Source organism: Chlorella variabilis (assembly GCF_000147415.1).
Source record: "Chlorella variabilis unplaced genomic scaffold CHLNCscaffold_8, whole genome shotgun sequence".
Taxonomy (NCBI): Eukaryota; Viridiplantae; Chlorophyta; class Trebouxiophyceae; order Chlorellales; family Chlorellaceae; genus Chlorella; species Chlorella variabilis.
Window position 1 is genome coordinate 944243 of NW_005435080.1, and position 11896 is coordinate 956138.

Genomic DNA, 11896 nt, shown 5'->3' on the forward strand with positions numbered 1-11896 from the left:
CCAGAATAACGTGCGCGCTCCTGGTGACAGACACCATGAACCCCGCCGCCTCCACCGCCAGCCCTAGGGTTGTCGTGCGACCGCGCGCCGACACCATCCAAGGGACCGCCATGTTGTTTTCCGATTCCTGGCACCGAGAAGAGCAGCCAAATCGTTCGCTACTTGGTCTGAGGGCAGCTCCAGGTGGCAGGATTCATGTGGTAGAGAACAAATCTGGCGCGGTTTCCGCTTCAGCCGGTGTCTGAGTCTCTAGACAGGATTTCTGGGCCAGATCACCATGCAGGTCAGGCCCACGACTGGTTGTGTGCCTCGGCATGTGGGCCGGCCGCTCTACCACCAGCGATTCAGGGGCGCGAGTGCCTCAGCGCGTCCTTCTGTGGTAATCAAGGCTGCCAGCGTCGACAGCAGCCAGGTGCGGGTACTACTCTGCACATGCCGCCGCCATGTGCTTCCCGCCGCTCCCACCGCCACCACTAGGGCGAGCTGTGGCAGGCCTGCGGCACCCAAACCCCGCTCCCACTGCCGCGCCCCTCTGCCATGGCCGCCGTGCAGTCGGGCGAGAATGGCACGGGAGCCACTGTGAGCAGCATGGCGACGCACCTTGACTCGCTGCCAGCAGCTGGCGGGCCGATGGTGGTGGTGTCACACCTCACCCCCGGCATCCCCATCACGGCGGTGGCAGGCCACGTGGCTGTGCCCACGCCGGGCATGCCTGCTGCAGCTGAGATTGCCGAGCCGCTGGTCGACATGGAGCACCTGGAGGAGGGCGGCTCTAGCGGGTTTCTGGCAAACATCACAAAGGCAATCGGCATGCCGGGCGGCCTGCGGCCCCAGCCCCGCCTCAATCAGCTGCGCGCGGAGGTGGCGGCGCTGCAGGGGCGGGAGCAGCAGCTGGCGCAGCAGATGACGGAGATGACGGAGGAGGCGCACCTGCTGCGCGCGCAGCTGGCGGCGCGGGAGGAAGCCGCCGCGCAGCTGGCGCAGGCCAAGCGCGCCGCCGAGGCGGCGGCCGAACAGATGAGGCAGCAGCTGGAGGCGGCGCAGGCGCAGGTGGCGGTGGCGGTGGAGCAGGCGGCGTTTGCTCAGGAGGCGGCGGCAATGGCGCAGGAGGAGACGGACCAGACAGAGGCGTACCGCCTGGGGCTGCAGGAGGTACCGCTTCCCTGCCCTGCCGCCGTTCGCCGCCGCCGCCCCTGCCGCCACTGATGCTGGCCTTCCACGCCCAGGAGCACCCCTGGCGGCCTGGCTTTGGCCTTGCGGCTGCACCGAACACATGCACGGCCGAGCCTGGCGCTGCCGCGCTTTGCCTTTGGCTCCCGCCTCGACCCAACCTCACGCTGTGTCTGGCATGCAGGCGCTGCTAGACCTTCAGAACGAGCGCATGCACCGGGAGCAGCTGAAGCTAGAGGTGAGGGCGGGGGCATGCACCTCACAGCGGGGCACAGCAGGGGTAGGCCTGCCTTGCTTCACCGCACTCAGCATGCCTAATCGCGCCATTGCCGCTGCTGTGCAGATCCTGAACGCCGAGCACTCGTCGGCGGCTGCCAAGAAGCTGGCGGCGGAGGTGCAGGCGCTGCAGCGCAAGCTGGCGGGGGTGGTGAAGAAGCAGGTGGCGACGGCGGCCTCCCTGCAATCCAAGCTGGATCAGGCCACCTCTGAGTGCACGCAGCTGCGCGGCCAGCTGGCGGCGGCCGAGCAGAAGGTGGGCTGGCGGATCTGATGGGTGATGGCGTCAGGCTGACAGCTCAGACCGCCGCTGGCGCGCTCCTTGCGAGGGGGCGCAGGATCCTGGCGTGCTTTATCCACAGGTGTCAGGCTCCGCCATGTAGCCCTCTCTGTCTCCCCCTTCCTCCCACCTCCCCATCTCGTCGTCCTCACGTGTCACACTCTCTTTCTCCTCACCCCCTGTACAGGCTGCCAACTTTGAGACCCAGCTCGTGATGGCGGCCGGCGAGCGGGGGCGCCTGCAGGAGCGGTGCACCCAACTGGAGGCGGAGGTGCGCCCCCCGCGGGCTTCTGGCCGCGCATTTCCTCGCCAGCTGCCCGTTGCTACGTGCTGTACAAACGGATTGGGCGGTTCTGAGCACCCTGCTGACCGCGTGGCCCCTCTGCTGCATTGCAGGTTGAGTCGGTGCGCTCTGCCGCGGCGGCAGAGCAGCTGAAGATGTCGAGCGTGTGGTCCGCCAGGGTGGACGAGGCGTTGCAGCAGGCCGCCGCCGCCAAGGCGCAGGCATCGGCAGAGGTGCAGCGCAACGCCGCGCTAGAGCAGGTGAGGCTCTGGGCTGCCCTCGGCGGCATGCCGCCGCGCAAAGAGCCCATGCGCGGCGCCTGCGTGCGCGTGCATGGGCCTGTGGACTGGAGCGAGCCTCTGGCGAGCAACTCCCAGCTTCGCCCACCTACCACCCATCTTTCCTCTCCGAGCTGCAGGAGTCGCACATCCTGCAGCTGGCGCTGGACCGCGCCAAGGAGGAGGTGGAGCTGGCCCGGCTGTCCATGAGCGACGACCATGCGGCCTCCGATGAGCTGCTGCGCCGCATGGAGCACGACCTGCAGGTGGGGGCAGCGTGCTGGCTTTCTTCCCCACCCGCTTGCATGTACGCAGCTGCCCTGCCTTGCTGCTCTTGCTCTGACGCCATGTCGCTGGCGGCATGCAGGTGGCTGCCCAGCAGGTGCATGAGGCCACCCTGCGCGAGCAGCAGGTGCTGGCAGAGCTGAAGGAGGCAACTGAGGTGCGGGGCCTGTGCCCGCTGCCCGCCTGTGTCGCCTCTTGCCACTGATGAGCATCGCCATGAGAGGGGGGGGGGGGGGGGGGGGATAAAGGGCTGCATGTGGAGGCTGCAGGTCTCACAACAGCTGCATGCCATGGTGTGCCCTGGCTGCAGGCGGTGAATGTGTTGTACAGCAAGGCGATGGGGCCAGATGCGCAGCTGAGGACGCTGCCAGCCGGCCAGGTAGGGCATGGCAGCTGCCTGCCTCTTGCCATTTGGATCATTGCAGCGCCATCCATCTGCTGTTCTCTGGTGCACCCTCAGTCAACCCGCGTGGCTGCTGATGCCCGTGGACGTGTGGCCTGGCCCCTCCTGCTGCAGTCGGCATTCTCGCAGCAAGCTGCTGTGCCACAGGCGCCGCCGGCGTTGGCGGGCGAGGCTGCCGCCCTAGCCATGCAGCTGGAGCAGGCTCGCCAGGAAGCTGCGGAGGCCCAGGCGGCGGCGCAGGCCGCGAAGAGCCGCAGCATGCTCCTGGACAAGGCCTGGGCTGCTGCTTTGGATGTGAGCTGGCTGGTGCTGCACCTCTGCCGCCTCATCACCGCCCGCTTGCAGCTGCCGCCAGTGCTGCCACCTTCCCCCCAATCAAGTCCTGACCGCCCACTACATCCCTCCAACCTCACCGTTCCTGCTCTTGCTTTCGCAGGACTCCAAGGCTCTGCACGCCGAGCGGCGCGAGCTCAAGGCCGCGCTGGCTCAGTCGCAGCGCGAAGCGCTGGCGCTGGCTGCCAAGCTGGAGGCCGCGCGCCAGCAGGCCTCGAACGCACAATCCCTGGCAGACCAGCTGGAGGAGGCTCGCATGGAGGTGGGTTCAGGTTCAGGCGCGGGTCGTCAGCCACATTCGTTGGCGCATTCAACTCCTTGATTCGCTCTGCTGAGCTGGCCGCCTGCTGCCCTCCCCGGTGTCGACGGCAGGTGGCGGCAGCCAAGGCGCTGGCCACCAAGCTGGCCGAAGATGCTGTGTCCGCGCACGAGGAAGGCCGTGGCTCGCTGCTGCAGCAGGCCTGGCCCGGCATGCCGATGTGGAAGGGCACATGTGAGCTGCGCCACGCTGCTGCGCGTGCCCGCGCTGGGGCAGGGTCATGCGCACTGCAGCGTGGCATCCGCTGTCCCTGTCGCGCCTCGCTGGATGAGCTGTTTCCAAGCAATTACTCTACTTTTGGCCCTTGACGCGTGCAGGAATCGTTGGCACGTTGCAGGAAACCTGCAATCCACACAACGCACGCAACAGCCGAAGAGCTCGCACGCCCTGGTGCGAGCCGCCTGCCCGAGCCAACGCAATGACGCAGTAATGCACCCGCCCGCCTTCCTCCGAATCCACATTCAGCACCTTTGCGCTCGAGTTTGGCCATCACACACTGTGTATTATACCCGACCGCTGAGCTCCGAATGCCCTGCTGTGACGCACCACACGCACGCTTCGGAACCTGTTTTGCTAGCTTGCTGCCGAGGCCGCGCCTGGGCAGTGTGCCCTCCCCACCCTTAGCGCCCAAACTGTCAAGGCAACAAGTTTTGGGTTTGTTGCACGACATGTTGCACTACCTCGTTTCCGGTCTTGTTGTCAAATTTGATGATCCACCGATCCGATCCTATACAATGATGAACTTTAATATCCGTCGCTCTGCTGAACTTTAATACCTGCCGTTCCTCATCTGTGTACTCCCTGTGTGTTTGTGTATCATCAATCAATCTTCATGAACGCCTAGCCACGTGCCCCCCGTTTTTTCCCGCTAGCGCCTTGCCTCCGCCGGCGCCGCCCCACTGGGTTGACCGTGCAGACCAGCCACCCCCCGGTCAGCCTTTCGTGTAATTCGTGCTGTCAGCTCTCCTGCTTCTCTTGAGAAATGGTTGGGACCAGCAGCTCTCGACCGAGTTGCAAGGCATGTCATGGGACATGAAACGAATCCGGCTGGCCGCTCCGCCTGTAGTCCCAGCATCTAGCCTGTGCCAGCTGCAAGACAAAGTCATGGGGGCGACCTTCTCCCTCTCTTCCGGCTGTTTTCTTCCCTGGAGGGCGCGACTACTACCTGCTGGGAACCCTCTCACATCCAGTCTTGCGCGGTGGCCGGAGCCGCCCCCGATCGACTCATCCTATTTCTGGCGCTGTGCACAACAATGCAGCTGCAGCGGGCGGCAGGCAGCCTGTCAGGGCCTCGAGCGCCGCAGGCCGCAAGCCGCATGCCCCCTCACTCCCGCCGCCCCATCGCTGTGCGTGTGCTGGGGAGCACGGAGGGCGCCGGCAGGCCCCAGGTGGGTGCTGGGTGTTCAGTTGACCTCGCCACACCCGACCGGCCGCCTGCCATTGTGGGCGCCCCATATCTGCGCCCCACGTGTCCATCCTTCACCAGCTCCGGCCTGCTGACCAGCACTTTGGTCTGCGCTGCCGCCATGCAGGTCAAAACATCAGCGACCGCGGTGGCAACGGCGCCCATGGTGGCTACCGAGGATGCGGTGGAGCACGCGCCGCCCATGGGGGACGCCGCCGCACACGCGCTGGCCACGGGCGCGGGCTTGGCGGCCGCCCAGAGCAGAAAGCAGAAGCAGGCGCTGTTCAGGCAGGCCCAGCAGCTGCTGCTGCAGCAGCAGGAGCGGCTGGAGCAGCTGCGCGGCGAGGTGACGGCGCTGCAGTCGGAGCGGCAGCAGCTGCATGAGGAAATGGTGGGCAAGGTGCGCGAGGCCAAGACCGTGCGGCAGCAGCTGGCCAAGGTGGCGGCGGCCGCCTCCCAGCTGCAGCAGGCCAAGGAGGCTGCCGAGGCGACGGCCGAGGAGATGCGGCAGCAGCTGGCGGCGGCGGTAGACCAGGCGGCCTCCATGCAGGACCACGCCAGCAGCGCGCAGCAGGAGGAGCTGGAAGCCTACAAGCAGCAGCTGCACCAGGCCCTGCAGGAGCTGCAGTATGAGCGGCAGGAGCGGGAGGTGCTCAAGTCGGAGGTGGGTGCACCCGCTGGGGACAAGGGAGTGCGCCCCTCGACTCGCTCGCCTGTTCCTGGGGCTGCTGTGGACTGGTTCTGCACCGGTGCTGGGAGGCCCCTCTGGCGGCGGCAGCATGCCTGCCTGGGGCTTTGCCTATTTGATGCCTGACAGAAGCTGAACGGCTGGCTGGCGGCGCGGGCCGGGCGCGTCCCTGCAGATAGTGAACGCCGAGATGGCGGCGGCGGATGCGCGCAAGCTGGCGGCGGAGGTGTCTGGGCTGCAGCGCAAGGTGGCTGAGTCGCTCAAGAAGCGGCAGGAGGCGGCCAACAAGCTGCAGGCTGACCTGTCCAAGGCCACCGCGGAGTGCACGCAGCTGCGCCACCAGGCCGCGGCGGCCGAGGAGCAGGTGGGGCGGGGGACTAAGAGCTGGTGGATGGTAGGGATACGTGGCCTGCCCCTGCGTCCGCTTGTTGTGCAGCTGCCCATGGGTGCTGTGCCTGCTGTCATCTGGCCTTTGCATGCTGGCTGCATGCCTGAAGTGGGGCGGGCACACCACCACTGCTGTGTGCGCAGGCGCTGGGGCTGGAGACGCAGCTGGCGGCGGCGGCCAAGGAGCGTGAGGGCCTGCAGCAGCGCTTCAGCCAGCTGGAGGCAGAGGTGAGGCGTGCTGCCCTGCACAAAACTTTACATGAAACACTGCCTCCGGGCATATCTTTGCCGCTTTGTTCATCAGCAGCACTCTGTCGCGCAGCTCCGCTTGACGGCCCCTGCCAGGGGATCCGCCGCACCAGCCGGCCGCCCATCCTTGACCTTGCCCCGCACTCCCCTCGCTTGCGCCTGCCCCCCGCTTGCAGCTCGAGGCGGCGCAGCAGCAGCAGCAGCAGCTGGCGGGCCACGACTCCACGCTGGCGACCCAGCTGGAGCAGGCGCATGTTGAGATGAATGAGGCCATGGCCATGCTGGCTGCGGAGCGAAAGCGCAACGAGGAGCTGGAGCGGCAGCGGGAGTCGGCGGCAGAGGTGCGCAGCGCCTGCAGCGCGGCCCTGCCGCCTTGCCTGCGGTCCCCCGGCTCCACACGCCTCCTCCCCTGCCGCCGGGTGTCGCCTGTCCCGCTCACCGCGCGGCGCATGGAGGGTCGCCGTGATGCGCCTGTTGCCAGTGCCTGCCTGCTTACTCTTCACTGTGCTGTGCTGTGTCGCCTGCTGCCTGCCCGGGCGTGCAGGAGTCCAAGCTGCTGATGGCGCAGCACCGCCACCTGGCGCTGGAGGGCGAGGCGGTTCGGCTGGAGCTGAGGGAGGAGCAGGTGCGCGGCATGGCGCGCTCAGCGAGCCGCCAGCCATCAGCCAGCGCTGCGCCGAGCTCGGCGCCTGCGCCTGATCACACCGGGGAGGGGTCCTTGCCCTTCAACCAATGTCTAAAGCTGCGCTGGCCCTCTTTGCTGCCGCTGCTGCCGCCGCAGAAGCTGCGCATGGCGGCGGAGAAGCGGGCGTCGGCGGCCAACGAGCAGGTGCAGCACCTGGCTGCCCAGCTGGAGGATGTGCAGACTGTGTCCATGGCCCGGATGCTGGCGGACCGGCTGGAGCAGGCGGAGGCGGATGTGGGGCAGGCGCTGGCGACGGAGGAGGAGGAGAAGGCGGAGCAGGCGCAGCAGGACGAGCAGCAGCGGGAGAACGACGCCGAGGTGCGCTTCGGGCTGAGGGCCGCTGGCCGCCCTCGTTGCTGCTGCCTGGTGCTGTGCCTACTGGCGCCCGCCCCCGGCACCACGGCCTTCCGTTAGATGATGCACACCCTCGTCACACCGCCCGTCTCCTGCGTCCCGCCCTGCCGTGTTGCGCTGTGCAGGCCGCGCACCTGGAGGCCCAGCTGGCAGTGGTGGCTGGCGACCACGAGCGCCTGCAGCAGCGCTTTGTGCAGCTGGAGGGCGAGCTGGAGTCGGTGCGGCGGTCGGCGTCGCAGGAGCAGGCGCGGCTGGCGGGCCACGCCTCCGCGCTGGCCACCGAGCTGGAGGAGGAGCGGCGCGCCTCGGCCCAGGCCCTTTCCTACCAGCTGGGCGAGGTGCAGAGCGCGGCGGAGGAGGCCGGCGCCGTGGCCGACCAGCTTAAGGAGGCGCAGCGGGAGGCGGCGGCGGCCAGGGCGCTGGCGGACGAGATCAAGGAGGCCAGGGCGGCGGCCGCGGCGGCCGCCTCCATGGGCAAGGAGTTTGAGGCGCTGCGCCAGGAGGCGGCGTCGGCCCGCGGCCTGGCCGCGCGGCTGCAGGTGGCGGAGCAGGAGCTGGCGCACGCCAAGACGCTGGCCGCGCAGCTGGAGGAGGAGCGGGCGGTGGCGGCGGCCGCGCAGGCGGCCTGCCACACCGCCAAGGGGCGCAACGCGCTGCTGGAGAAGGCGTGGTCGACGGCGCTGGAGGTGAGGGCCTGCCTGCCTGGCTGCCGCATGTGCAATGCCGCCAGCCAGTCGGCCTGGTTCTGCGGCATGCCGCTCCCGTTCTGCTGTATACCGCTGCAATCAGCTAGCTGCCCAGGGTCGCCCGCCGCGCGCCTGCCGCTGACACGATGGCCCTCTCCTCTTCTGTCTCCCTCCTCCCTTGCCGCCTGCAGGACACCAAGTGCCTGCAGGTGGAGAAGCGCAACCTTGAGTATGCCCTGGCTGAGTCCCAGCGCGAGGCCTTTGCCCTGGCCACCCAGCTGGAGTGCGCCTCTGAGATTCTGGAGCAGGCGCAGAACGTAGGCACCCCACCCTTGTGCCTGCTGAGCCGCCATGCATCTTCCCGCCAGTTGCTCTGCGCTGCTGTCGCTGTGTGCTGCTGCGGCTCTATGCTGCTGCTGTCCTCTGCTGGTCATGGGACCAGCCAGCACAGGGCGTTTTTGCACGCCGGCCCACTCACCCGCCCACCCTGCATGCTGCTCCATGCAGGATGCTGCAACGGCCCAGACCGCGGCTGCCACGGCGCGCAGCCGCAGTGCGCTGCTGGAGAAGGCCTGGAGCGCTGCGCTCGAGGTGAGGGGACACGCCTGGGCGATGCAGGGGAGAGGCGCTGCTGTGGCGCCGCTGGTGGGGCTGGTGCACTGTTTGAAACAGCCGTTTTGACAGGGTTGGGAGTTGCAGGTTCCTCGCACGCATCCAGCTGAACCAAGCTCGCTCCCTGTGCTGTGTGTTGTTGTCTGCAGGAGGTCAAGGAGCTGCAGAATGCGCTGGAGCTGCAGCTGCAGCCCTGGCAGTAGGCCCGGCCCAGCCCCCGCACGGGACACCAGTCAGATGTGGGCAGCGGCGCAATTAGTCTGCCTCGACCTCTCGCATTTTTCTCTCTTGTCAAACGATTCCTTCCATCATGTGCGCCGAGCACGGTTGTCTCTGCCGCCGCTTTGGCGGCAGGGACCCCTTTTCAACGTCTTGAGTCTGGGAGCCGGCGGCCGCCAGCCCCGATCCCCCGCTTTTTCCCGATTGCCGTCCCTTCACCTCTTCACCCTGTACACACGCCGCATATGGGTTTTCACCACATATGCCCCCTCCACCTCTCTTTTGCATTTGATGCCTCCTGGATTTTATGCCACAGACCAATTGGCGCGGCACTGGATTTGCCGGCTGCGCATATCATCCCTCCCCTGAACACCATCTAATCCAAAACGCCACTGACACTGTGCACACACTTTCCTTTGCGCGTGTGTCCATCTGTGGGCTGGCTCAGAAGATCAACCTGCCTTGATTGAACCTCACGCTGGCTTGCATGCCGGACCTCTGTTCATCTACTATATTTCATCCAAAGAAACTGCCCTGCTCTGAACCTTCCGTCAAACCACAAATCGGTACTTGCCTGTAATACTAATGCTGCTCGGCGGTTTGCAAGTCAGGCAGGGCCTGTAGCAGGGCGCAGTTGTGATGCACCCTTTACAGTGCAATCAAGACAGCAACGCAAGCCGATGCGGGGTAGGGCACCGGCAGCACTAACGAAGGCCAGCGTATGTGCAAGGTGCCGGAATGGCAGTCGAGCCCAGAAGCATGCTCAGCAGGCTGGCAATGGCACATCAGCCAAGGCGCGCCAGCTGAAAGAAGTCGATAGCAGGCGTGCTGCCCTCAGCCAGCCTGTGGTTGCTTCCGCCAATGGTGTTGCCACAGGATGGGCACCGCACTGTTTGCATTGCGCCGCCACAGTCCCCAATGGCATACACGTAGCCGCACGCACAGCGGTTGAAGTGACCAGTGCCTGCACACCACAGCGCGGCAGTGCTAAGCAGAGGGTACCAGGGAGTCTGTGCCAGGCCAGTGCAGCATGTGCTTGCCTGGAAGCCCTGGGTGAGCCAGCCCCGGGTCTGCCTTAGTCATTCATTCATTCAGCACACAGCCCGGCCGCCTCTTGCTCGAGGGCGGCCCACTTTGGCCTGGGCCGCCCGGGCCGCCCTCCCCCCCGGGCGCATGTTCGGTGTTGGAGGGGTGTGCCCAGCGATAGGGGGCCCCTGAAGGCATGCGCCGAGGCCGGGAAGCGTGGTTCGGCGCTGCTGCACGCTTGGCGATTTGACCAGAACCACGTGCCGCCGAGCTGCGGCCGCAGTTTCCGGCCCACGGTCTACGGTCGCAGCCACGGGACTCGGCGGCACGGCGTTTGGGCCCAAGCTTGCTGCCGCCGCCGCCGTGCCCGGGGGGCAGCGCGGCGGCGGCGGCACGCTGCGACGCCCCCGTGCTGCCGAGCTGCGGCCGTAGTTTCCTGCCAGAAGCCCACGGCCACAGCCACGGGACTCGGCGGCACGGAGTTTCGGTCCACGGCTTGCTGCCGCCGCCGTCGCAGGGGTGCTGCCTGCGGCGGCGGCGGCACGGCGTTTGGGTCCACGGCTTGCTGCCGCTGCCGCCGCCGCAGGGGTGCTGCCTGCGGCGGCGGCGGTAGCGCACGTGGCAACCCCCCGCGTTTCCTTGCCTCCCATCCACCGGACCCCGTCCTGCGCTTCACTTTGTTTAGGGAGGGGCTGCTCACTGCTCATTGCTCATTGCTCATCGCACACTGCTCAACGCTCATTGCCCTATATCCCACCCAGCCGCAGGACTCCACTGCCGCCCGCGCCCCGCCCCATCTGGCCGCTTGCGCGCCCCATCCCCCCTCGATGGGGCCCGCCCACACCGGGGCCTCCCCCCTCCCGCCCACTGCTTTCTCAACGGCCCCGAGCCGGGGCTGCCCTCATTGCATACATAGTGCGCCTTTCCCTGCTTTTCTAGTGACCTAGCGTTCCGCACTGCCGTTTGGCCAGCCCATGCTCCCGTACCGTTGCGTTTCTCCCCAATGCGCCATGCCACTTTGCCAGTCATACACACGTTTCGATGCGTGCCCTGTCAGCTGCTTGCGTTGCATGTCGCCTTGCTCCACCCCTGTTTTATTGCTTTCTCTGCTTTCGCCCGGTTCCCGTCCCGTTTCGGCGGGGAGTCTATGTTGCAAGCTAGTTCTTGCTTTACCAGACTTTAAGCCCACACAAGCAAGTGCCTTCACTATCTCATGCTTCTCTGCATCAGCGAGCTCTCCCTACACCCAGCCAGCACCGCAGCCACGGCATGTTTGTGCTCATGAAGGCCCGGGCGCATGGACTCCCACGCATGCGCGCAGGCAGCAGCATGCGAGCTGGAGGCATGGCAGGGGCATGCTCTCACCAGGCCACGCAGGCTCTCCACGCGGCGCTGCATCTCAGCCGGTCCCTGTGTTACAGTCACCCCGCTATGATAGGCCGCGTGAGCAGACCTTGGGCAGGGGGCACACGTGATCAAGGGGCATCAAGAGAGGGGGTGGACCATGGAGCACCCTCTCCATGGCTCCGACCACCCTCCCCCCAGCTGAGCGTCCCAGGGTCACCCCACCCTGGCCCCGCTCCCCGTCCTGCCGGACACGCAACCCCCACAACGTGGTGGGGGACGTGGGGATCCTTAGCAGCTTAGGCCTGCCAGGCCGACGGGTGCCGATGCTGGTGCGGGCTCCCGGCGGCAGGCAGCGCCGCCGCCGGGCACTCAAATGGCATGGGGCACATGGGCCCCCATGCCCGCACATCTCCCAGGCACATGAAAATACCAGAAGGCTGCACATGTAAGGGTGCATGCATTGCAGGCAGGAGTGCAAAGTGGCCTGCCGCGGCGGTCGGCTGTGCCATTACTCAGTCAGCCGCCGCTACCGTGCCGGGCTTGGCGTTCCCATGCCAACATGCCGGCGTGCCATCGCGCAAGGGGCCAGTGAGTGTGTGAGGCGGAGGTGA

The 11896-nt window shown here is 66.9% G+C and overlaps 2 protein-coding genes across 2 annotated transcripts; both read left to right on the forward strand.

Moving 5' to 3' along the window:
- Positions 1-537: 537 nt before the first annotated feature.
- On the forward strand, positions 538-4057 carry CHLNCDRAFT_144937 (hypothetical protein; the record flags this gene model as incomplete). The annotated part of the gene is made up of 12 exons (XM_005848238.1): positions 538-1152; positions 1355-1408; positions 1514-1702; positions 1914-1997; positions 2123-2269; positions 2428-2553; positions 2655-2729; positions 2883-2951; positions 3090-3269; positions 3412-3570; positions 3681-3801; positions 4038-4057. 12 exons carry the CDS (start codon positions 538-540, stop codon positions 4055-4057), a joined length of 1839 nt encoding a protein of 612 aa, XP_005848300.1.
- An 823-nt stretch (positions 4058-4880) lies between these two features.
- Positions 4881-8896, forward strand: CHLNCDRAFT_144938 (hypothetical protein; the record flags this gene model as incomplete). The annotated part of the gene is made up of 11 exons (XM_005848239.1): positions 4881-5015; positions 5160-5696; positions 5896-6084; positions 6252-6335; positions 6533-6697; positions 6901-6981; positions 7138-7359; positions 7521-8081; positions 8273-8398; positions 8589-8672; positions 8843-8896. 11 exons carry the CDS (start codon positions 4881-4883, stop codon positions 8894-8896), a joined length of 2238 nt encoding a protein of 745 aa, XP_005848301.1.
- Between the last annotated feature and the right edge of the window lie 3000 nt (positions 8897-11896).